We start from the raw sequence: 26,541 nt of genomic DNA, 5'->3' as shown, positions 1-26,541 counted from the left end.
GAATAGTTTGATTTTGCTGGCATCACTCTTCCCCCCAAGGCAGCATAGCTCAAAGCTAAACTAGACAGCTGGTGATTTCTTCCACAGGGGAGAAGAAGAGCTGATAAGTACATGCCTGGTTTCTCTAATTGTTGTAGGATGCTATCAGAGACACTAATTTCACTCTTGCGTCATCCAGATCCAGAACACCCATTAAAGTGGGAGCTCCATGACTAGGGTGAGGGAGCAGATCTGTAGAGTAGCATGTAAGATTTCTAGAGGACATTAAAGGAACACAGGTCCTGCTGACTGCTTCTGGACTCCAACAGGAAGTCAGCCCATGAGCCAAAGGGAACATTTCATCTGCAGATGACCTCAAATGACCAAATGGCAGCTGCACTGCACCATGCACCCAACTCATACCCCTACACCTCGCTTCCATTGTGCTGCTGGCTCCCTGTCCAAGGTCCTGAGAACAAGCTCGGGTAAAGAAAGAACGCAGAAAAAAGGCCAGAGTCTGTGGGCAAAGGAGAAACCACAAAATTGAAGTGTAACACCACCTTCAGGAACTCAGCAGCTAACAGGGTATACTGGTGGATACTTGAGAATTCTCTCACAGAGGGAGCAAGAAGCATGGAGCAGGTATATCCATGCAATGTCTAATAAAGCCTTAGAATCTACAGCAAGACTGATAAAGGGCTGTGGTGTTTTTCTCTAGAGACTGTTAGTAAAAACTGCGAGGGGATGACTGCTACTTCAAATGAAAAAATGATAGGGAAACATCACATCACCAAAAGTTTACAATAATCCTCTAGTAACCAAACCCAAAGACATAGAGATCTACAATTTACCTAATAATAAAGAATTTAAATTAACTATCTGAATGAAATTCAATGAGCTACAAGAAAATTCAGAAAGATGACTCAATGAAAACAGGAATATAATACATGATAAAAATGAGAAATCTAACAAAGATACAGAAATCACAGAAAAGAACCATATGGATATTATGGAACAGAAGAATTCAATGACCAAAAGAAAATAAAATGTCATAGTGAACATCGACATCAGAGTAAATGAAAGAGAAGGATCAGTGAGAAAGAAGATAGGAACTTTGAAATAACTCAGTATATGAGGCGGGTGGGGTGGGGAAGAAGAAAAGAATGAACAAGAGTGAAAGAAGCCTACATGGTTCACTGGACTACCAAAAAGCCCAAATATCCAAATCACTGAAGTTCTAGAAGGGAAAGAGACAGAGAAGGGGGCAGAAAGCTTATTTAAAGAAATATGCCTGAGAACTTCCCAAGCCTGAGAAGAGATCTGAACATTCAAGTTTATGAAGCTAACAGATTATCCCATTACTTCAATTTGAAACCACTTTTTTCAAGACTCATTATAATAAAACAGTCAAAAATTAAAGACAGAATTCTCAAGACAGCAAAAGAAAAAAGACGATAATCTGCAAAGGAACATCTATGAGGCTGTCAGCAGGTTTCCTCGGCAGAAAATTTACAGGCCAGGAGAGAGTGGGATAACATACTCAAAATCCTGAAAGAAAAAACTCTCAACTGATGACACTCTTTCTGGCAAAGTTATCCCAGAGAAATGAAGGACCATCCCAGGAAACAAAAGTTGAGGGAATTTATCACCATTACACCTGTCTTACAAGAAACACTAAAAGGAGTTCTTCAAACTGAAATGAAATGATGTTAAACAGTAACATGAAAACATATAAAAATATAACACCACTCTGATAAAGTTAAATACATAGTTAAATTCAGGTAACTCTTAAAAAGGTAGGTATGGAGATGCCTGGGTGGCTCAGTGGTTCAGTGTCTGCCTTTGGTCCAGGGTGTGATCCTGGGATCTGGGATCGAGTCTCACATTGGGCTCCTTGCGGGGAGCCTGCTTCTCCCTCTGCTTATGTCTCTGCCTCTCTCTCTCTCTCTCTCTCTCTCTCTCTCTGTGTCTCTCATGAATAAATAAATAAAATCTTAAAAAAAAAGTGTAGGTATGACGGTATCTTAGCCACTAAACTACAGAATAAAGCTTAAAGGACAAGAGTAAAAGGAACACACAATATAAAAAGGCAAACTCTAGCATGAAAAAAAAGTGGGGAGTAAAAGGGTAGAGTTTTGCATGTGACTAAAGTTTGTATCAGCATGACATAGTTTTGTTTCATCTGTTCATGGTAATCACAAAGCAAAAACCTATAGTAGACTCACAAAAGACAAAGAAGGGAATCAGCACACATGATCATCAATTCACAAAAGAACATAATAAGGGAGTAAAGATGAAACAAGGAACTGCAAACTAGCAAGAAAACAGTAACATGGCAGTAATATAAAGTCCTTACAATACCAATAATCATTCTCAATGTAAATGGATTGAATTCTCCTGTGAAAAGGCACAGAATGGGTGGATGAATAAAAACACAAGACCCAACTATATGCTGCCTACAGAAGACTAACTTCAGCTTAAAGGACACACATAAGCTCCAAGTGAAAAGACGGAAAAAATAATTCATGCAAGTAGAAACCAGGAGAGCCAGGGGTAGCTGTATTTGTCTCAGACAAAATGGACTTTATGCCAAAAACGGTAACAAGAGACAAAGTATGTCATTATATAATGGTAAAGGGTCAACTCATCGAGAAAACATAAAAATCATAAATATACACACACTCAACATTTCAGCACCTAACTGTATTAAGCGAACAGTAACAGATCTGAAGGGAGAAACAGACAACCATTCATCAGCTGGGGACTTCAATACACCACTTTCAGCAATGGATGATTTATCTAGACAGAAAATCAATAAATTGACTTGAACCACACTTTAGACCAAATGGACATAACAGGACAGTCCTTTCATCATTAGCAGAATACACACTCTTCTGATTTTTCTCTATTTTTTATGACCACAATGGTGTGGAACTCGGAATTAACAAGAGAAAAGTGGGAAAATATACTAATACAGGGATATTAAACAACACTCCCTTGAACAATCAGTGGGTCAAAAAACAAAAATCCAAAAGGGATGTAACTATCTCTCAACAAATGAAACTGGATACATAATGTACCAAAACCTATGGGATGGTACAAAAACTTTCCAAGACAGAATTTTAGTGGTAATTTTCTTTATTAAGCAACAGAAATTACCCAACTTTTCACATCAAAGAACTAGCAAAAGAAGAAACTCAGCAACAAGTTAGGAAAAGGAAGGAAAATAAAGATCAGAGCAGAAAGGTATCAAACAGAAACCAGAAAAATTAAAAAGATCAATGAAATTAAGAAATGTTTTTTGGAATGATTAACAAAATTGACAAACCTTTAGCTAGACTAAGAAAAACATGTCAAATAAATAAAATTTATTACTATCTAATTCCAAGCAGAATTGATGGATTCACTTGTGTCATCCCTGCTGTAAAGTTAGTATGTGCTTTATATTCTTTAATATACTTTAATATACAATATGAGAAAACAAAGCAATTAATTATTTTTATTTTATTTTTTTTAATTAATTTATTTATTTATTTATGACAGTCACAGAGAGAGAGAGAGAGAGAGAGAGAGAGAGAGAGAGAGAGGCGCAGAGGGAGAAGCAGGCTCCATGCATCGGGAGCCCGACGTGGGATTCGATCCCGGATCTCCAGGATCGCGCCCTGGGCCAAAGGCAGGCGCCAAACCGCTGCGCCACCAGGGATCCCTAATTTTATAGGAACTACTGAATACATGTAATGCGTACAATAAAATGTCCTTTAAAACAAAACAAACTTCTTAAATACTCATCTTGGAGCTACTGTCTACCACCTTCTTTCAAATCACTTTCCTTGGCTTTAATGACATGATTGTAACTCTGCTGTTCTATTATTTCTTGTATTAGTTCTCTCTTTGGCTTGACTCTCTTCTTTACCCCTATACTCAGGATGGTCACTAGTTATGGTTCTTAAACCTTTTGCCATTTATTTTTTTACAGAGATCTCTCTTGCTGTCAATCAGGTTTTTGTCACAGACAACTCCAAAACTGAGTCTGTAAGTCTCAAATTCTCTAACTCTGTGCTTCCTACATAGTTTCAATTTCTACCATTCCAAGTGTTCATCAATTGCATCTTTGTTCCCTTGTTTTGGACTCAGCTGTCAAAAACTGAAGCAGGTGGTGTGATTGTTGCATTTTACAGATGAAAAAAAAGGGTCTTCAATTTTCTACTGACACACCACTACTACACTGAAGAGGCAGGACTCATACACAGGTCAGCTGATTCTAAAGGTTAATGCTGATTTCTGTTCAATACTCCTCCCTAAAAATAAAAAAACAACAAAACTCCCAGAGCATCTAATTCAAGTGCATCCACCAGTTATTTTCATAAAGGAGTTTCTTACTACCATGACAGATTTATGACTATAAAGATTCCAATTCCATCTCATGGGAGTCTAGAACGAGTCATAATTAAAATCTGTGGGGGGCGCATCATAGATGGGATTAGGACATAATTATGTTGCTATATAGAAGCACATGGCCTTATAAATGGACAAAACTACAACTACCCTCCACCTTTAATATTAGACTTCCTTAGAGAGGAATCTCTTTAGTGATCAGCACTATATTAGGGGAGGGTCAGAAAATACATTACCTACATTAGCCAATCTAGCTAATCATAATGAGTGAGGAGAAGGAAGATTCCCAGGACATATAACCATCCATACATCCTGGGCTCAGATACTATGAATTTTTATAATTCTAATTCTAAGGCCTACCGTGCTTGAGCAACAACATTCTGTGATATCCCATGCAATCCTTGACAGAGGTATCAGTGCTCACCAAATGGTTGCCATTCTTATTATGTCAGTGTTATCATTCCAAAAACAGCAATTTTAGGTTAGAGCACTGATACCAAACTGTGATATTTCAGTGCCAAATCACAGTGAGTCATATATGGAAAGATGCACAATACAGAAGTCTTGATAAAGCCCAACTGTTGGCCATACATCCAAAAAGGATATAACCCATCAGGGGGGAAGCAAGGAAGAAAAATGGAAAGGCAGTCTACCCTATTCAGCAAAAGAAATGTGTGTGTGTTAAGATTTTATTTATTTATTCATAAGACAGAGAGAGACAGAGAGAGAGAGAGAGGCAGAGACATAGGCAGAGAGAGAAGCAGGCTCCATGCAGGACGCCTGATGTGGGACTCAATCCTGGGACTCCAGGATCATGCCCTGGGCCAAAGGAAGACACTCAACTAACTGAGCTACCCAGGTGTTCCACACAGGAAATTTTTTTTTTTTTTTTTTTGGAAATGTTTAAACAAAAGATGGAAGAAACAAAATGAAGAAGTCACTATCACTAGGATGGAAAATATACTAAACCTAAATACTCTAAAAACCTATTAGCTGGGCTTTTCTTCTAGTCACTTAACACCTATGGAAAAAATCAGCTTCATGTCTAAACTATACACAAATATTTGTACAAACTTACCTTATTATTGCAAACATGGAATTGAAGTTCTTACATTCTCGACAATGAAGTGCAATTTTAATAAAATGCTTAATAATCTTCATTCGTTTCAACTGATTTGATTCCGTTAAAATCTCTGAGGCAACCCAGAATGTCTCCTGGTTAACAATGTCCTCAAACTCTTTCAAGTGAGTATTTCCTGTTTTGGAATCTAACTTAAAAAGGTCATCAATGTATTCAGTAGGCTCAATATTACGAAACAAATCAAAGTCCCTCATTGACAGCTGAGTGGCCACCTCAATGGTACTGAGCTGCAGCATGGATAGTTGGCTTTCCTTAACTAGTTCTTGAGCATCTTCATCTGAACATAGGGTTTCTGTTTCCATGTTATTTTTTAAATAATATCTAAAAGAAAATAAATTGTTTTTATAAGTGATTTCACATTTATAAAGAGCACTTTCCTCATGACGATTGTCAAAATGTCATTATACGGATAGTAACATTTTGTTAAAAACATTATTCTCTTAAGGATGAAATGGTAAATTAACATTGTAAATAAGAAGACTTTAAAGAGATTGTCCTGTTACTACGCCATTTGACATCTATTACTTTAGAGAGTAAAAATGCTGATAATCCTGTGAATTTAATCATTTTATGAAACTACTCAATGTGTCAACAATTGTGTGTTCTTGAGGAAAAAAATCTCTGAGAGGCCTGGATGAAGGGAGGTGATGAAGAGTAGGTACTGTATTTTTTTCATAGACCGCATGAATGAACATCTGAATCAAGACTGTTACATTTCTATTCAGAAACTGTTCTTACACTCATTTTCTTCTTCATTTCTGAATCCCCAAGAGAAACAAAGAAGAATAAAACAGGTAAAGGAGAGGAAACCCTTCCACTAACAAGTTCTCCCTTGTTGAAAACCTCACTCCATAAAAAAGATCTTCATTTTCTTCTTTTTACATTGACAATCCTGTACCACTTAACAGTTAATAGATACATTTCAGAGTTGGGAAATATCTTGTATAGGGCTAGTGCTGGGGACAAAGATGTAATATTCTGTGTCACAAATGGCTTTTAGTTCATTTAGTTCATTTTCGTTCATTTAGTTCATTATATACTAAAATACAACTTGATCCCAGCTTAAGTTTGTGTCCATCTATTTTTGATTATCAAGGAAGTATACCTCTTTTTCTTCCATTCTTATACTGTTCACATGCCTAAAAGAACACTATAAATGTGTTGAGACCCATTACAGTAGTTAATAAAATTCTATCTAACATTTATAGGGTAGGTTAACTCATTCATTCTTCTAACATTCCTATGCGGTAGGTTGTATTATCATCATTCCCATTTTTTGATGAGAAAATTCAAGCAAAGAGGAAACCAAATAACGTCCTTTGATTACACAGCCAGAACTGGGACTTACCCACCCTGCTGAACACTCTGGCTCCAGGGCTTATGCTCTTAAGCACTATGTATAGCAGCAAGGCAGAATTAACCTCCTCTCTCTTACCAGCAACCATGAGGGGTGAGTCATTTTAAGGTTTCTAAGGATCTTAACTCTATATATGAATTTAGGTTCACTAAAAAGTACACATTATTCTCTCAGAAAATCACCAGAGTAAACAATAAATGTACTATAGAAACAATGTTCTAGCTGATCAAAAAATTTACAGAGCACACTGTTTAAAGTTTTAAAATGTTCTTGCATATTCATGGTAGGAAAACTACTTAGAAAAATAACTATAAAAATTCTGCCTTCTCCTGCCCAGAGTACATTTTAGCCATACTAAAAACAAATTTGTAATTTAACACATACGTACTCAGATACATATAAAGATAAATATTATTTGGTTTCCCCTCTAAAAAACGGATAGGACTATGCCAGTGGTTCTAAGAATTTATTTCAAAAGGAGAGCTAAAATATTTTAGCAAATTATCCTCCCTTTCCTTCTCCCACTTTTGGGTAGTCCTTATGAGTGCTAACACTCTGAGATCCCATTTACACAATTATGGAGACAAAGTGGAAAAAAAGAGGAATCCTACTTTAATTTTAGAGAAAATTCAGTGACCCTAAGGCATGATGTTTCTATTTTAAAATATCTGTTTTTTACACATAATCTTCAAAAAAACATCTAGATGAAAGGGATTAAGAGGTATAAAACTTCCAGTTATATAATAACTCATGGAGATGAAAACTACAGCATAGGAAATATAGTCAATAATACTGTAATAACAACAACAAAAAAATACTGTAATAACATTGTATGATGACTACACTTTTCATGCTGAGCACTGAGTAACACACAGAACTATCCAACATGCTGTACATCGGAAACTATAACACAATATTGTAGCTAATTAAACTACAATTTAAACAAATCTAGAAATAAGTACATTCACTAATAAACACATTCACCTTCCATTGAGCTGAATTCTATCAGCTAATTTGGAGAATTGGTCTGGAAGTCTTCTTTGTTTTATGACACCCTCAGGAGTAACAGAAACTTCACAGAGAGAATACGTGTCGGATGCACCAGTCAAACCAAATTCATGAACAGCATGACAGACAACTTCTTTAGCTGTAGTGTCTTTACTGATGATAATGTAGCAACTTTGTTGATCTGCTTTGAAAACTCTTATAACTTGATCAGGAATATCTATATAAATACAAAAGTGTGCCTTATTATTTTCAAGACAATTGTTCAAAAAGCAATTTAGAACAAAAAGATCCCTCTGGACAGAGATATACACATTATTTATTTCAGGAAGTTAACAAAAATCACTGCTGCATTTATTGATAAATAAATGTATCTACCATTTCAGGTGACAAAGTACTAACATATATGTTCATAGAAAAACACAAACAGATAAAAATTATGATTTAGAAGCCACGATAATTTCTATTTATCACAAACATTCTGATGTCATTAAATACTCTTTGACAAAATAATTTTTAATAGAGGCATAGGATTCCATAACATGTATATTTTTAAATTATCCAAACCTTTAATGACAGACATTTAGGTTTCATATCTTTTACAATAACACTGTGATGAATAATACCCCCTTCTCCTTCCTGGTAGATAAACCAGAACTATCCAACATGCTGTACATTTGAAACTAACACAATATTGCAGTTGCAGGCAATCTGATTATTTTCTCAGAAAATACAGAAAGGAGTGAGGAAATGGGAGGGGAAGAAAGAGACAGAATTTGCTGGGTTGAGGGAGGGCATGCATATTTTAAAGGCTTTTGAAATATATTGCCAAAACATTCTCAAGAGAGGTTATGATATTTTATAATGCTAGACTATAAAGAGAGTAATTTTAATCACATTCTTATCAAAGTGTTCATTAGGATTTTTTCATTTTGAAATTTCTATGTTTTTCCTTCTCTAAAAATATGTCATTATCTTACTTTATTTCTTTGATTACCAGTAAGATTCACTAGTTTAATAAGTGATTAATATTGCTACTTTTTAAAAATACTCTTTGGTATTCTTTATGATTTTTCTTATTGAATTATACTAGATATCAACACCCAGTCTACTATACAGTGGCACAGGTTTTCCTATTGTTCTATTTTAACACAGGAAAATTTTAAATATTCATGGAGTTAAACCTTAGACTTTATCTTTGTGATTTCTGCTATTAGTAGACAAATCCTAATTCAGTATATACACAAGTAAATAATGATATCCCTTTCCTCCTATTCTACCTTATTTTGTCGTATTGCATTGGCTAAACTCCCAAAACAATGTTCACTATGATGACACTGGGCTAATTTTTAGCATTATTCAATGTAAGTAAAAAGTGATTTGACAGCATGAACACACAGTATATTTCCCAATATTTCTTATATTAATTATAAATATACTGAATGTTAATATCTAATATTCACCAACTTCCTGATAATAAATCGTTAAAAGATTTTGTTCTTGGGACACCCAGGTAGTTCAGTGGTTGAGCGTCTGGCTTTGGCTCAGGTTGTGATCCTAGAGTCCCAGGATCGAGTCCTGCATCGGGCTCCCTGCATAGAGCCTGCTTCTCCCTCTGCCTGTGTCTCTGCCTCTCTCCCTCTCTCTCTCTCATGAATAAAATCTTGAAAAAAATTTTTTTTTGCTTTTTAAATTGGGAAAAATGTATTATTTGTGGGTTTTTTTGGTAAGGACTACAATTGGATTGGGAGATTTTGATGGCTCAAGTAATTATATATGGTTTGTGTAGCACTATCTTACCATCTCTACATACATGATTAACTTTTAGAGATGAAGAAAAATGACCAATTTGTCTCAAAGTCATCTCAAGTACAATTCTGACTAGAGCAAAGAAAAGAGTAACAAAAGAGACGTGGCAGAAGATAATTCCACAGAATTATCTGTGGTTCACAGCACAAAAAGAGACGCCCAAGACTGGAAAATTCAACCAAACATATATGAATGTCAGGAAAATGGAGTCTTAAGTGTTCTAGGTTCACTGTCAAGTTGAAGCAGAAGGCTTCATGTATTCAGTCAAGTCCCTGTCCTAAGATGTATGCACCAAACATGCTTTCTTTTTTTTTTTTTAAAAACATAGATCTTGCATTTTCTTTTCTTTTTTCTTTTTTTTTTTTTTTAATTTATGATAGTTACAGAGAGAGGCAGAGACACAGGCAGAGGGAGAAGCAGGCTCCGTGCACCAGGAGCCCAACGTGGGATTCGAACCCGGGTCTCCAGGATCGCGCCCTGGGCCAAAGACAGGCGCCAAACCGCTGCGCCACCCAGGGATCCCCCAAACATGCTTTCTTGATGTATGCAAATATTTGAGTCACCAAAAGCCTCTTGTTCATAATTTTTTGCAGTGAGTCAATCTTTAGGGTGCTTGGTGACATCAGGTTTCTAAACCTCCAAGTCTTAAGGTTAGACTGTTTTACAATCCACCCCAGTCAGAGATGCTTGAAAATGTTTTCAAGCAGAGGGAAATTACAGTTTGTCAAGAGAAAGACAGTAAACAAAAGGGTTTCATTATTCCCCTGAACTCTATAAAAAATGTCAAACAACTGACTATTGCTATCTGTACTGTTCCTAGCCTCTCTATAAAAATAGGCCTCAGTTGTCTGGGGCTCTAGAATTGGATTAGTTTACTAGGTCTTTGCCAGCAGGACTGGTTGACCTTGAGGGAAAGTGGAAATGCTCTGATCCCTTTTATTAATTTCTCCAGATAAAGCTATTCACAAAGAGGGACGCCTGGGTGGCTCAGGGGTTGAGCGTTTGCCTTTGGCTCAGGGGATGATCTTGGGGTCCTGGGGATCGAGTGCTGCATCATGTTCCCTGCAGAGAGCTTGACTCTCCTTCTGCCTATGTCTCTGCTTCTCTCACTGTGTCTATCATAATAAATAAATAAAAAAAATAAAATTAAAAAAAAAAAGCTTTCACAAAGACACACTAGGAATTTGCACATATTTCATTTTCTCTTCTTTTATATCCAAATACTATTAACATCTTCTGGGAAGGAACTCAGACTTGTGTATCTTGTTAAACAGTACTTAAAAAGTCATACTTTATTAAAGTTATTTGTTTCCCACGTGAAGGCCAAACTGTTACATAATCACATCACATAAGAGGGATCTGGACACCATGAATGGGTACGTCTAAAATAGATCCATAAAAGGGATTATCTAAGGGCACCCTATTATCTAAACCCTGATAAATCTGCCAAGGTATTAAATACCAAACCAGAAAATGATTTGGAAAAACATTAGAGGAAAACATTTTTTTTGCACTATTATCATTGTCCCAGTAAAACTTCTTCTGTTTTAAAACTGTGACATATATAACATACATATTCTTCACTAACATGTTTGTTGTTAGAGGGACATCATATGTGTCAAGTAATATTTAACACAGGGAAGATACTTTAATGTCATGTGATCAGATGAATGGTAGACATGAGGTTAGAGTAAAGGTGAATCAAGAAAAATGATCATTTCAAATTTTAGGCATGAAACAAATGCACATAAAAATATAACCATATTATAATAGAATTCATATTTTCATTCATAATATAATTCATATTTTATTTAAAAAATCTTATGTAACAGGTAAATGAATTTAAGAAAAGGAATCTCCAATATCTGAACTTTCAACCCAAAGGCAGAATTTCTAGAATGCTAACTATAATCCTCCTGAATAAAATAAATAACATACTCGAAGGATTCATGTATTGACCCTGATATTATAATAAAGATGGGGACTTTTTAAATAAGATGGTAAGGACAAAACCAAAGACTGTCTATTGATCATACTTTAAGTTGTTAATTGAAGAATAAGTATTTATGGAGTGCTGGTTATATGTCAATAATTTTCCAAGTCATGAAGATATAGTACTAAATGAGATGGAACAGTCTCAGCTCTCAGGGACTTGCTTATAGTCAAGAGAGTAAGTGTTAGAAAGACAATCCATATGGTGAGAAAGTTTCACTAAGAAAACAAGGCAGTGGTATAATAGTAGAGATAAAGGATTGACACATTTGTTCTGTAAAGAGCCAAACAGTAAATATTTTAAGCTTTGCTGGACAAGAGGCAAAAGAGGTGATATTCTGTAGGTACATATATAATAAAAAATAAATTTCCACAAGAGTTTTCACAAAAATTCAAAATCTGACAATATAAACACAAAATATGGAAAGTTATATATAACCACAGATTTAGGCAACACTGTAAACACTCAAAAGGGGACTGGTGAAATGAAATGCTGTCAGCTGTTTAGAAAACTGTGGTAGAACAACAATACATTCTGAAGCAGGAAAGTATTTAAGGTATACTGCCAGGGGATATGGGCTATGTAGAAGAAAAGTATAGCATATAATTTGGGGTGAACAGAGTGGTGAACACATTTTATGTGCACTCAACTGTCTGGAAGGATACATGAAAAAGAAAGAATAGTTAATTCTGAGGAGTGAGACTTCTATTCTATCCTTTCTCTGCAGTTTGATTTTTTAAAAAATTTATGTTCTTTTAAAATAAAAAATTAGGGATGCCTGAGCAGCTCAGCAGTTGAATGTCTGTCTTTGGCTCATGGAGCGATCCTGGAGTTCTGGGATCGAGTCCTGCATCAGGCTCCTTGCATGGAGCCTGCTTCTTCCTCTGCCTGTGTCTCTGCCTCTCTCTTTTTGTGTTTCTCATTAATGAATAAATAAAATCTTAAAAAAATAGGAAAGAAAAATAAAAAATTAAAATAACTCAGACTTGTAATACTGAATCTGAAAGATTACTAAATATTAAAGAAATCAAATAAAAGGTTTGTGCTACTAAATGAAAAAGATGTAAACAAAAAGTAGATTCAGAAAAAAAATTTCCAGTTTTAGAATCCTTTTGACCACACCCTGAGTTCTTTAAGGCTTCATCTGGTATTAGGTCAAAAATTTTAAAAAAGCATATAAGTTATAGAACAGCATGCATACTCTGATTCTATAACTATAAAGATCTATCTATTCAAGGACAATGATGAAAAGAATACACACCAGTTTACACTGGCAAGCTTGCAGAATAAAGCTACTTTATTCAACTCTGTACCATATGACTTTTTTAAAATAATAAAGCAGGAATGCCTGGGTGGCTCAGTGGTTGAGCGTCTGCCTTCAGCTCAGGGCATGATCCCAGGGTTTGGGCATAGAATCCCACATCAGGCTCCCTGCAGAGAACCTTGCTTCTCCCTCTGCCTGTGTGCTCTGCTTCTCTCTCTGTTTTTCATGAAGAGATCAATTAAAATCTTAAATAAAAATAAAAATAAAAAAACACTACACAGAAACATAAGCAATGGAATACCACAGTCTTCATGATACTTACAGTAAAAACCAATAGCTTAGGCAGCAAAACAAAGCAAAATCACAGAAAAGTCAGAAATCAAAAGCAAACTATTAACAGTTCTGTGGCTTTAACCCTACTCTCTAACAACAACTTTAAACAAGCAGCATAAACATAGCTGAGATGAACAGCAAGTTAATCAGACCTGGCTGATGTCACACATGTACTGTAATATATACACATGTGACATACACAGCTAACCTAAAATCCGGCGCTGTACTCTATAATTCACGAACTGATTTAGAAACAAGTGGTAATGAGTATTTTACTCAACACAGATTTAACAGCACCACGAAAGCGGTTTCATAAAGTTGCATATTTTGGAGTTTAAAAACATAATTTATAAGTTAAATACTTATCTTGTATGTGTTCATTATATTGCTGGTATGGACGCAGGCTGAAGACTGAGCTTTGTAGATGTACCTTTTCTGAACAGATTTTTATAAGAGCATCTTTGGCTCTTTCATCATGTTTTCAATGACCAAACTATGCAATCAATTAAATTGAGTAGCACTTCCTCTTCAAAAAATCTGTATTTCAGTTCAATGGGGCTTACAGTGTCTAAATTTTAGTAATTCCAACTTCTTCCCTTCGTTCTCCCAGCTAAATCCCGAAATAACCGCTCTGTGCTCTCTCTACAACCATACCTTATTTCCTCACTCCCACTTCTAGATATACCACTGACAAAAATGCAGCCATAAAAATCATTTAATTTAAAAATCATCTGTCCCTAAATAACATCTTATGGAAGGAAGTATGCACTTAGTATGTACTTTGGTAGTGTAAAAATATCTTATTTGTGAGTGTTATGTAAGAAGTACTGCTACGGGAAATAGACAAATTCATGAAAATAAATTTCCATGCTCCTACTTGAAAGCAATGTAAGAAAGACAATGAAAATGTGCTAAAGATTTCTGGGAAAAGAGGGACTGCCTTCCTAGATAAGGTAACATTTGAGGTCAGCATCATGGAAGAAGAAAAAGTTCTCAGGATATGTAAGCAGAGAACACCACAGGCAGCATAAAGCATGAGCAAAGAAATCACAGTTGTGAAGATATGTGCCACACTCAGGAAAGACAGATGAGGTTAGAGTGGGGATAATGGCAGGAACAGCAGGCCATTAAACCCGAAGGGGGTTTACAATCATGCTGTAAAAACTGGACATTGACAATTATTATGTTACTGAAGGTTACAAATCCACTCTGCCTTGTCATGATGGGGCTCAGACTGTGTAAAACCACATTCTTCTTTGCCAACTGGCCACCTCTTAGATTATGCCAAAAAAGAGGCATCAAAAGCAATTGTCAAGTTAGAGAATGGAAAGAATTGCTGCTTTATGTTTCTTCTTAGTATTTGCTTCTTTACCATTTTAGGTAAATAGTTAACTTTATACCTTAACAATTCCTTTTATTAAATTGATTAAGTATCTGCTTATGACTGAAGCTTGACTAATACAAGAAGCACTAGAAATTCCTAAAACAAAGTAATGATTCATTAAAATCTTTGCTCCAGAAAGAACAGTGGCAGTCATGTCAAGAGAAGGATGTGTCAAAGACAGATTATTGGGTTTAGTACTCTCTAATATTTAAGAGGCAATTGAAATTAAAAAAACAAAAACAAAACCCAATGTACAGAATGAATTTCACCAAACTGTGTTTTTATGTTATGTCCAGTTTTTATTCAAGCTGCTATAAACTTTACTATTACACTTATATTCCCTCCTTTCTAATACTCAGATTCATATAATTGAGCTTCCTCCCTTTTGACAATAGCTGTTAGAAACTTCAGCATGAAAACTGAAGCTGAATCACAACTACACTAATCTCTGTAGACCTACCTTTTTTCTCTTCTTGGACCCAATTATACATTTCAGTTTTAGTTGTATGTGTCTTCTACTGAAAGCAATCTCAAATCCTTTCCAGTGATGGATATACTAATAATTCCTAAGTTTTTCTTTCTTGTAATGACATTTTATATTATACTGGTAAGTAACAATTTCTGCCTCGGGGCATGAATAGATGCAGAAAAATTAACTTGATGTCCCATATGATGTTTAAACCCAAAAAAAGTAATGAAAAGCTGCTAGTAGTATATTTAATTAACAACACATGACAATAAAACTCTAGCTTCAGGTGCTGGGGGAAAAATGTGTTTCTAGAAAATTACTAACACATTTCAGTACATCACAGATGAGGCCACTGAGCCTACAATAAATTCCCTTCCCCTTTTCCACACCTTGGATAATTTGTTTCTTGACTGCGAAGCATTTCATAACTGCTTTCATTTCACTGCTCTGATAAGGGTTACCAAAAGACACCTAAATGTAATGTCTTTTCTATTTACTTCTACTTCATATTGGAGTAAGCACCATTCCATTCCAGCTTATACAAAAACACACAATGTTCTCTTTAGACTTTTGCAATAAGTCATAACCTTGACATAAGAGGGATGCAAGCAAATATACTATTTGATACACAAGGCTCCACCACCTAATTTGTCACTTTGGCAACAAAATGGCTATATGAAATCACAAATAAAAATTACCTGAAGGATTAGAAAAATCCAACATGCTGGTGGTAGGCTGCAAGAGATCAGGGCTGCTGGATGAGAGTGTTCCAGGAATAGGCATGATAGCCAGACTGTGCCTGCAGTGTCTTGTTCCCACAATGCTGTCATCTTGTGACTGGCTCAGGCCTCCATCACTTCAAAAGAATGTCACATATCACTTTAAAGTATTTGAGAATTCTTAATGGGGTAAACATTTCTTTCCTTTGTACACTAAGGCATGAAGACCAATTCAAAGTGGTGACTTAAAAAAATTATATAATTACAGCAATTTAAAAAACAGGACTATTAATAATGAATACACTAAAATAAAATTTACTTATATACTAAACATTTAACCTATACATCTAAGTAATTCTACTACCTCATAAAGAAACAGTCATTCTGCATTTCTGTTGGTTTTGGTAGAGAAATTAAACCTGAACATTCAGGGAGCCTTTAAGATCAGCTAGTTTGGTGAACACTAATGCATGTATCCAACAATGTATAACACTACAGCAAAGTCTGCACTCTCAACCTAATAGGTTGGTGATCTTCTGGGCAAAGGACAGAGATGGATCTAAATCTGAACCAAAAAGAGCAGGTTGTAGAAAACAAAGGGGCCAGGTCCAAGCAAAAAACAAGAGAAGTCTTTAAATGTATGAATAACCTGAGAATTGCCCAAACCAGTGAAAATGGGGAAATTAGGAGAGACAGCACACAGAAAAACAGTGAACACTGGGTACATGTGACAAGTAGAAAGAGGAACAAAGAGGACCAGAAATCAAAATAGAGGAAAAAGAATCATATAGTCTAATCATATAGTCTCTAAAGTTTATTCTAAGGGCACATTATTTTTTGTGTGTTACCTCAAGTCTAATTATTTACCTGTTCCCTAGATGAGAACACCCAGACCACAGCAGAAAGCAAGTCCTCTAAAGTTAATTCCCTTTAAAGGTTTCCAAAATATCAATTAAATGGTCATATTTAGGAAAATAAAACACTCCTCTTTTAAAACACTTTAGAAGTTGAGAAGCCAGCCCCCACCCCGGCATGGGTGTGGGACCTAGGATCCAACCTGTGGCTTCCTGCCTGGCTTCAGAGGGTACAGCAACCTTCCAGGCCTTTCTAAGATCCTGAGAAAGCACAACATGAGCAAGGCCTCCCACAGTGCACCTGGTACCTTCTCAGACTCCAGAGAGGCTCTGGGCTTGAAGAGGGGAAAGCCGGGGGGCGGGGGGGGGTGCGGAGGAAGAATGTCTTCCTCACTTGGGAAGTCAGCATAAGACCTAGCAAGGCCACCCTGACTCCACACCCCAGCATTTCATTCATTAGATAATAGGTGCATTACTGCCAAATGACCTTATAATAACCCAGGCACCTTCTAAAGGATTTATGGTTTTGAATTGCTGCTTTTAATAATATTTGTTACATTTATACTTAACAGGAAAAATACGTTAAAGGGTTAAACCAATTGTTTAGGTTAACATTAATTCTCATCTATGTTTTATTCAATGTACTGTTCTACCTAGTACTTGTTACACATACAGAAGTATCACAGAATACTTACCTGTTACCATGGAATGGATTAAATGAGTGGTAGGAGATACATCTAGAATATGTTAGAAGTAAAAAATAGGATTTAGGCAGATTAGGAAACTATGCCAGATGAAGTGCAGAGGACAGTTAAATAAACAACTAAAGGACTGCTAGCAGCCAGACAAGGAAGAGAGACCTAGGACAAGCAAGACTGCAAAGGAGTCAGGGAAAAGCATGAAGACATGGAAGAAAGCAAAAGTATGTGTCTCAAGAGCCAGCTATGCATATATATACATATATATATGTATATATATGCATATATATACATATATATATTTATACATACATACATATATATAAATTTGAGTTATTAGCTATATGACCTCAGAGAAATTTGTTTCTGGACCTTGGTTTCCTCATCTAAAAATGTGACTGATACTATCTCTCTCCCAGAGCTGCCTTAAGGATTAAATTAGGTTATGTAGGTGAAGATTTTGGAAGAGAGGAACATACAATTCCAACTTTTAAGAAAATAGTGAAGTACTTTTACTAAAGTTAAAATAAAACAGTACACACCAGAAAGAATTTTTAAGGAATTCATACTGAAAAACAGAGAACGCAGGTGAATACAACAGGGACTATAGAAACAGGAAGTGTTTACCTGGGGAGAGAAAGCAGTCTAACCTGACAGAAATAAGGCTAAGAAAATACAATATCTGATAGGAATTTGTGCTTATGCTAAATTAGTTCCTTATAATTTGGTGTGTGTTGCTAAAGATCAGAGCTAAATGTTTCAAGGTTAGGTATGAGAGAAAATGGAAGGTGGCTTTCAGAGAAAATTGTACTTACAGCTTTGTAAGTAATCTCCAACAATTTAAATTATATGGAAAATAAATATTTAAAAACATAACAAGCTTTCTAATTTAATTTATTTACAAAAACAATCTGCCAATCTTTGAACACAGAGGGTCAAGTAACTGAATCCAAAGAAGCAAACTATTAAAAAAGTTAGCCAATCCTATCAATAACCACATTAGAAGCAATTTAACAAGGTTAAAAAGTTATAATTTTCTATTAAAGGGAATTGGCTGCAATAGTTGCAGTAAGATGGAATTCACAATGGAGACTGAGAAAAGTGCATGAAACACTAAAAAGTCCTTCTCTCTTTTACTGATGTTATTTAACATTACCTCTGCTTTTTAATAAACAAAGACAGGACACTGTACAGATATAATAATGTAAAGCTGGTTATAAATTCACGGTAATTAAGGTGTGAGCATGTATAAATGAAAACTACACTAATGTTATGTACAACTCATGCTATGACATGAATGAAACAGTATCTAATTGGCAAAATATCCATGCTTGTTTGGAAGCTGAACTGATAAAGTCCATTTGCAATTATGTCATTTCTTACCAAAACAGTCTCCTGAGAAGATGATGCAGTAACAGAAACAAAGATAGTTTTGAAAAATTCCTTGATAGTCCCCAACACTAAATCCACGTAGAATAAAAATTGTATTTTAGTTTCATATTATGAAACTGAAAAGGCTATTAAAAAAAAAAAACTAAAAGCTGAGTGATTTAAAAAAATAGGACATTGGTTTTCCTAAATTTTGAAATATTCTCAAGTCAATAAATACCCATTGCTATGTCATTCACAGAGGTTCCTGAAAATGAGTAAATTTTTTCCACTTGCAATTTTTAGGAGAATTCTTTCATTTTAAAATTATGTCATGGTTAGGGACTTTGGGTATTATCTATTCTTATCTCAACTATTTGTTCCTTCCTTCCTTTCATATTCTTTGCTTGTCTGACAGATGCAGGTACTTTTTCTTCCAGTATTTCTATGACAACTCTTAAGAGAACTGAGTACTGCAAAAGGCAGGGATCAAGGGCCTCCTTTCAAAGAACCCTGACACATAGGAGATACTCAGGATTGTGGAACTAAATTCATTAAAATTTTTTTCTCACTTAAAAAATATTCATAGTAGAAAATTTAAAAAATATAGTGAACAAGAAGAGAAAATTATAACACCACACCCTATAAATTAAAAAAATATGTAATATTTTTCCTTTCAGTTATTTTTACAATATATAGCACAATCTATTTAACCAATCCCTTGTAGCTAGACATCTAGGGTATTTCCAATTTTGTTTCATTACAGATAATACTACTAAGAACATCTGTATATAGATCTTCACCTAATTATTAGAAATGGAATTACTGACTCAAGGGCATGAATGTTTTTAAAACTCTCAGTTAAAAAATGCCCAAATGCTTAATGGAAAGGTTGCATGGTTTCATAATTCCACAGCAGTCTGAGCTTATTATCTGTCTGATATTATCAATTCGGGCCCTGACTATTCTCTTGTCAATCTGTGAAGAAACAAATGTTTTAAAAATAAATTGTGTATCCTTGATTGCTATTGATACAGCATACGTGATTCACATCCTCTGCCTTATTTTCCACTGAAGTTTTAGTGATTTTTTTGTGTGTATCTATTAAAAGCTACCCTAATTCATTTGTAATGATCAAGTACCAAGAAATAGGACATACATTCATTCTCAAAACTGCAAAGCAACCAGTCTGACAAATTAGTTTTCTCTGTAAAACAGGCTCCAGTAGAAAACCTTTATGATTTCTACTAAAATAACCTATTTTGGGGGGATTTATATGGCTGAAATTATTAGCATTTTACTTCACTGAAACATGTTTTGAAAAGATAGTTTAATATTAACTCCTGAAGTGCAGTATTTTATTGATGTTTGCATTCATAGCCAATAGCCTATTGGCACAAGAGACTCAATACATCACTAAATGGAAAAAAAAAATTCCCTTCTGAGTGAACTATTTCTACTAGATTTTTCATTCTGCGGGGTACCAATATAAAGAAATAATGCTTAAAATACTCAAATGACTGCTCCTGGCCACATTAATTTCTATGACTTCTACTGTAACTGAAGATAGAATCCAGCAGTAAAACCAATTCCCATGCCCTAAAGGAGATACTGTAGAGATCAGCTGCCTGACCTTCAGACAGAGCTGACTGGAATCTGACACTAAACAAGCAAAAGTCAGTTAAACCACTGTTCTCTGATTCTACAGAAAATGTCACAATTATGCCCCTGTTCAAATAAAAACCAGTTAAGAAAGACAGTATGTATTCCACACCAAATCCACCAGGATTTCCAGCCATGGAAAAGCACTTATCTATCTCTTCCAGCAATGGATAGCACTTAACTATCTCTCCTGCTTCATTACTATATGCACACACACAAGGCATTACCTCCTGAGAACTCCCTTTGTGAACTCTTCTCTGCCTTCTGGTCCTCTGTTTTCCCTTTTGCTCATTGCCCTTATAAAGCTTCTGGTCATCCAAAATAGTCTTCTATCTTTATATTGTGAGCTAGCCCCTCTTATATTCTCCTTACTTAATTCTCATTCATAAGAATAAGACTATTCTTCCAGTGTCTGCTATCCTGCTATCATACTACAGTATGCTCAATATTAAAAGAACTTTACTATTTTATTTTATTTTTTTAATTAATTAATTTATTTATGATAGTCACAGAGAGAGAGAGGCAGAGACACAGGCAGAGGGAGAAGCAGGCTCCATGCACCAGGAGCCCGACATGGGATTCGATCCCAGGTCTCCAGGATCGTGCCCTGGGCCAAAGGCAGGCGCCAAACCGCTGCGCCACCCAGGGATCCCGAACTTTACTCTTTTAAAGTTATCATTTTTATAAACTTACCTCAAGGAGGGCAGTTGCTAAGAAACAATAAGTAACAGACTGTAGAAATGAGTGACATTTAAGAGCAGAGCTCAGGATGTGTCAATTCTCTGTGAGCCCCAAATTAAATAAAAAACAAATATGTTTCCAACTGGAAATAAGAACTCAGGAAGAGCATTTTCTGATCAGGCACTCTTTGAGATCTTGAACTCTAAAAAGTTGGGAGTTGATATCTACCTACTTCCAAGTTGCCTCCTAATTAGTGTCCTTGCTATTACTACTACTACATCATGCTGCACTGTCAACCCCAAACCACCAAACACAACTAACAGAGCCTCTATGGCTCCCTCCGATGACATGAAGGGAGTCCATATCTTCAGTAAAATATTCAAAGTTCATCATAATGTACCACTTATCTATCTCTCCTGCTTCATCACTATATGACACACACAAATACACTCTACCTAACCTACCAAGCTTGTTCTTGCCTTTGTATGTATCAAAACATTTATCATCCTGTAATGTTTGCTCTCCCTTTTTAGATCATCAACTCTTGGAGAATAAAAAACTTGCTCTTTCTACAGTTCTATAGTTGGACACTATGCCTAGTGTATACTGTGTGGAGAATAAAGGGTTCATGATATGAATTCCTGAGAGGTAGGAACTACCTCTTTTAAGCTCTATAATTCTCACTGAGCATAGTGCTGGGAACTACCAGGAGTCAAATATTCTCTGTAAGTATGTTGTACTTGAATATGCTTTCTTTTCCTTTTCTTTTTTTCTCATTCGCTGTCTTAAATTATTCTACAAATACTAAGTGCCTTCTACGTGCTAAGTACTAAACTTGATTAGAACTTTTGTTCAAGAAGGCCTACCTAGTGCTATTTACAAGGACCAAGGATTCTTTTAAGTAGCTCACGTAAAATATATAGATATAATATATATGCTAGACTCATTCCCAGTAGTGACACTGCAGTGTCACTGAATTCCTAAGTGTCACTGATTCCTTAAGTATTTTAGAGACTTCTATTTAAAATCTCAAGGTTTGGGATCCCTGGGTGGCGCAGCGGTTTGGCGCCTGTCTTTGGCCCAGGGCGCAATCCTGGAGACCCGGGATCGAATCCCACGTCAGGCTCCCGGTGCATGGAGCCTGCTTCTCCCTCTGCCTATGTCTCTGCCTCTCTCTCTCTCTCTCTGTATGACTATCATAAATAAAAATTAAAATAAAATAAAATAAAATAAAATCTCAAGGTTTTATTCAGTTTTGATGACCTCTCAATTTAGAAATAGAAACATTTTGATTAAAAAGGTCACTTAGAATTCAGGAAGGAATAAATAGTGCAATAAGAAAAAGATGATTTAAAGGACAAAAAACTAGTATCAGCAAAAGTATCCCTAAGTTTTAAGATGTCCCAATTTGTACATCAAAGGACTGAAATTAGACCAAAAATACACAAGATTTCAAAAACTAAAACGGGTAGTCATTCCTAAAATTCAAAACAAAGCTACTGGAAGAATATATAATCTAGCAGTGGTAATATCATAGAAACAATGGAAACATATTGGGAATTTATTTTCTTATTTGTGGATTACTTACAGATTTTATGATGCATTAGTTTTATAAAAACCAACACTGACCCCAAATTCCCATCCCCCAAATAAAATTTTACAGTCAATTGGAAAATGTTTATTACATCACTGAGATTAGCATTACCTACCTAAACAGTTTTGGAGGTAAGATACTAAACCGTGTTTTATCCAAAATTTTCCTAATTTTGTTTCTTCCACCGGAAACAGTGTTTGCTTTTATTTTCTTATTTCCTTTCTCCTGTGATGTGTGTTCAATATCTCCTGGTACATCTTGGATTGAATGGCGATTACTTTTTTTTTCAGCAATTTTAGGAATATGAGGAACACCAGATTTTTCTTGTTCAGTCCTACTAAGTAATTCTTTGAACACTGTGGAAATAAATAAATAAACTTGTCATTTCTTTTCATTAGCAAGATTTCATAGGAACAACAAATTTGAAAGATAAAGTCACTTTCTATTACGTGGCCTTTTAGTCTCATTCATTAAACATTAGAAAATGTATACTAATCCTTCATCAGCCATATCCCACTTTTCAGTTTTTTAAGATTTTTAAGTAATCTTGATACCCAACCTGGGGTTCAAACCCATGACCCCAATATCAAGAGTCATATGCTCCACCAAATGAACCTGCCAGGCACCCATAAGAACATATTCCAATTGTTTTTAAAAAGTAGGCTCCCTGCCCAAATTAGGGCTCGAACTCATGACCCTGAGATCTAGAGCTGCGTGTTCTACCAAGTGAGCCAGCCAGGTGTCCCTCGCTTCAGTTTTTATAAACGACCATACTTCTGATATTGTCCAAAAGTGATAAAAGAGTCACTGGCAAACATGGAAGTGGGCAGGCAGAATATTTGAAAAGCCCAGGGCTTCCTATTTAGCAAGAACTGCTACATAATAATAATAATATAATTGCTAGTCAACTGAAATTTTATAGAAACAAGTATTTAGATTTTATTATTTACATGTTATTCCTTAAAGTATATATAATTTGAGACGAGATAGAAATACTGTAGTGAGGCTCAGTTTTGTAAAATTTAGCCATTTAAAAAAAAAAGTTTTGCTGGACCAGTTTTTACCAGAAATCAGAAGCACTAAATTTCATAATAAATGACAATTTCCTCGAGATCACATTTATGAGAGTTCTATCACTGAGTAAAGAAGCTAATAAAAATTCACTACAGGGGTCTGAAGCAAATGACCTATCATTGTTAGGTAACTTCATGTTAACTCAAAGTCTGAAGAGTTATTTCATCCTTAAGGAAAGTGAAAGCACACTGGAAGTTGTGCCTGTCTTGCAATCTCTGCCTAGATCAGATTTTTCACCTTGTCAGTGGGAGCTATACTTCTTTGGAATCAGGTGAAAAAAAGACTAATCTGTGTAAGACTATCTAGTAACTACAATTAGGAATTAGCGTCACCTATTCCAGTTAGGATAACCTATATAACCTATGTTTCACTAACCAATGTCATGAAAAAATTACTTTTGGTTGTTTCAAATATGTATTCTTAAATAAGACAAATCAACTACTAAGGGGAAGAAAAACCTAAAAAAATAAATGCCAATGTAGAAGGTAACCTAAAAACTCATGGTGTCTGGGAAGGTCTGAATAAAAGAAAAATGAAGCTATATATTATTGAATATGCAGGCCTTCAGAAGATACAGCTTTTAATGGTACTACTTGGTACCTTTAGAGAAGAAAAGCTTTAAACTGTATAAATGTGCACTGAAAACAGAAAACTGTGATCTTTTTGTTGTTGTTTCAGAGATAAATCAATCAAAAGTTTCCTTCGATATCAAATGAATTACAAGTCAGATTCCAACAGACAAAGACTTAAAGATTAATGCACTGGAACATAAAACAGTTTGATATTCAGTCGTACAAGTGGACCATCTTAAAAATTTCAACCAGGATGATATATTACCAAAGCATATAGAAAGTTTATGAAAAGCACATTTTCTGTCTTTAAAATAACAGAAATCTTTAGGAGTCACCTTTTAAAGATATTTTGCTTGATTAAAAAGCAATAAATTCCTTTTAGTTCCTTCTGAATATTTTGCTTTATCTTAAGCCTAGTGGTAAAGGTAAAGATGCTGTTTAGAGCTAAAATCTATATGCACTTACGCAAAAAATATTTACTGACCTACAAACACATGCCAGGAACTCTACCAAATGTCTGCAGATTTCCCCTATTATGGAACAGTAAGTCTAAGATACATGCATGGTACAGAAAGAATATAACCAAAGGAATGTAGCAGGAAAGGGAAAATCATCCCTAATTAAGTCACTGTGTAAGAAGAGTTCAGTAAGGTGAGTAGACTTTAACTAGACAAAGGGAGGGGAAGGAGAAATTAGGTAGAGGAAATCTCAAGTTTCAAGTCCCTGTTGCAAAAGGAAACTTCAAGAAAATTAAGATGACTGGGAAACCAGGTAGATTGGGCCTAAAAATGCTCTGGTGAGGTCTAACTTTTCTGACACACACATACACATACACACACAACACACCACAAGCAAGCAAAGTCAAAAGACAACTTGTGGAAATATCTGCAACCTTTAAGACTAAAAGATACTGTCCTTTTTTAAAATAACACAAACAATAAAAAATAAGAAACTCAGTATAAAAATGGAAAATGAAAAGACCTTGTGGAAAAGAAATGGTAACATGTAAAAAAGGTGCTCAGTTTCCCTCATCATTAAATGATGTAGATCCAATAACCCAAAAGTTGATTATATCCACTGCAGAGGCATTCTTACACAATGATAAATAAAAGTGGAGGTAGATGGAGATTAACCCACCTTATCGGTATATCTGTTTAAGCATAGAAGTACAAAGGATTTTTATTTCAAAAATATAAATAGCAAAAACTAGAAAACAACCTAAAATATCCATCAATATGACATTAGCTCAATAGATAATAATACGGCAATAGATTTCTAGTCAACAATTACACAAGTAAATCTGTATCAACTCTTGTGCAAAGATCCAGAATAATGTACACAGTGTGGTTCCACTATACCTTTCTTCAATGTTTTATTTTCTAAAACTTACACATGTATTAGTTTTATTAAAACATTAAAATGCTAATATTAAATGACCTGAGTGGGGAGATTTTCAAAGGCGTTAGAAAGCTGTGAAAGCTAAGAGGACAGACAAGCTAAAATTCTAGAGCAAGAAGATGGTAAACTAAGATTGCCTGCTTTTTCTTCTCTAAGTACAAAGTCTAAACATGAAATAGCAATCAGGTAGAGGAACTCTACTAGAGGAAAAAGAATTTTTGATGGCTTCAAGAACTGGCATAAAAAACTGGAATACAAAAAAGCCCCAAAGCAGTGCTGTATTTCATCGGGACCTATCTACTCTTAGCACAATGCAGGAGGCTGGGGACTGGCTGGAAATTTCGTAGTCTCACAGTACTGAGGGGACAAAGCTACATAAGAGAGAAGGATGTGCAACAAACATGTGACATATTTTCCTGCTTGTGGGGGGAAAGCTCAAAAGTTAAGTTCAAAATCTGTGAAGGGATGAACTTGAACAAAAAGACAAAAAGCTACCAGACTCTGAACCCAAAGCCATGCCTTAGGTAGAGAGTGGGGGTGAGGGCACAAGGACAAGGCCGAGAAAGCAGAATACAATTTCCCACAATCTCTCTGCACTCAGAGACAAAGTACCATTAGAGAAGGTCCCTGGATCAAGTACATGACAAATCTCACCCTCAGTCTGAAACCTGGAGACAGTCTAAGCAATTCTGTAACCCAGCCTCACCCAGCCCAATTCTCCTTATGTGTTTAAACAGAGGAAACGGCAAACGCTTTCTATGAGAAAATATTAATTTCCCTATTTGCTAAGAT

The 26,541-nt window shown here is 35.4% G+C and overlaps 1 protein-coding gene across 29 annotated transcripts in view; it reads right to left on the bottom strand.

Moving 5' to 3' along the window:
* RAPGEF6 (Rap guanine nucleotide exchange factor 6) overlaps positions 1-26,541 on the bottom strand; it is a 185,436-nt gene that overhangs the window by 34,814 nt on the left and 124,081 nt on the right. For all 29 annotated transcript variants that reach the window (XM_025994964.2, XM_072731802.1, XM_025994963.2 and 26 more), the window contains 4 exons: positions 22,821-23,061; positions 15,828-15,985; positions 7,857-8,097; positions 5,453-5,836 (listed from right to left, as the gene is read on the bottom strand). In XM_025994964.2, the coding sequence (XP_025850749.2) occupies positions 5,453-5,836; positions 7,857-8,097; positions 15,828-15,985; positions 22,821-23,061 (1,024 nt within the window). The remainder of the gene's footprint in view (positions 1-5,452; positions 5,837-7,856; positions 8,098-15,827; positions 15,986-22,820; positions 23,062-26,541) is intronic.

Source organism: Vulpes vulpes, chromosome 12 (genome assembly GCF_048418805.1).
Source record: "Vulpes vulpes isolate BD-2025 chromosome 12, VulVul3, whole genome shotgun sequence".
Lineage (NCBI taxonomy): Eukaryota > Metazoa > Chordata > Mammalia > Carnivora > Canidae > Vulpes > Vulpes vulpes.
Note: the sequence above shows the minus strand (reverse complement) of the source record. Positions and strands in the feature narration are given on the sequence as shown.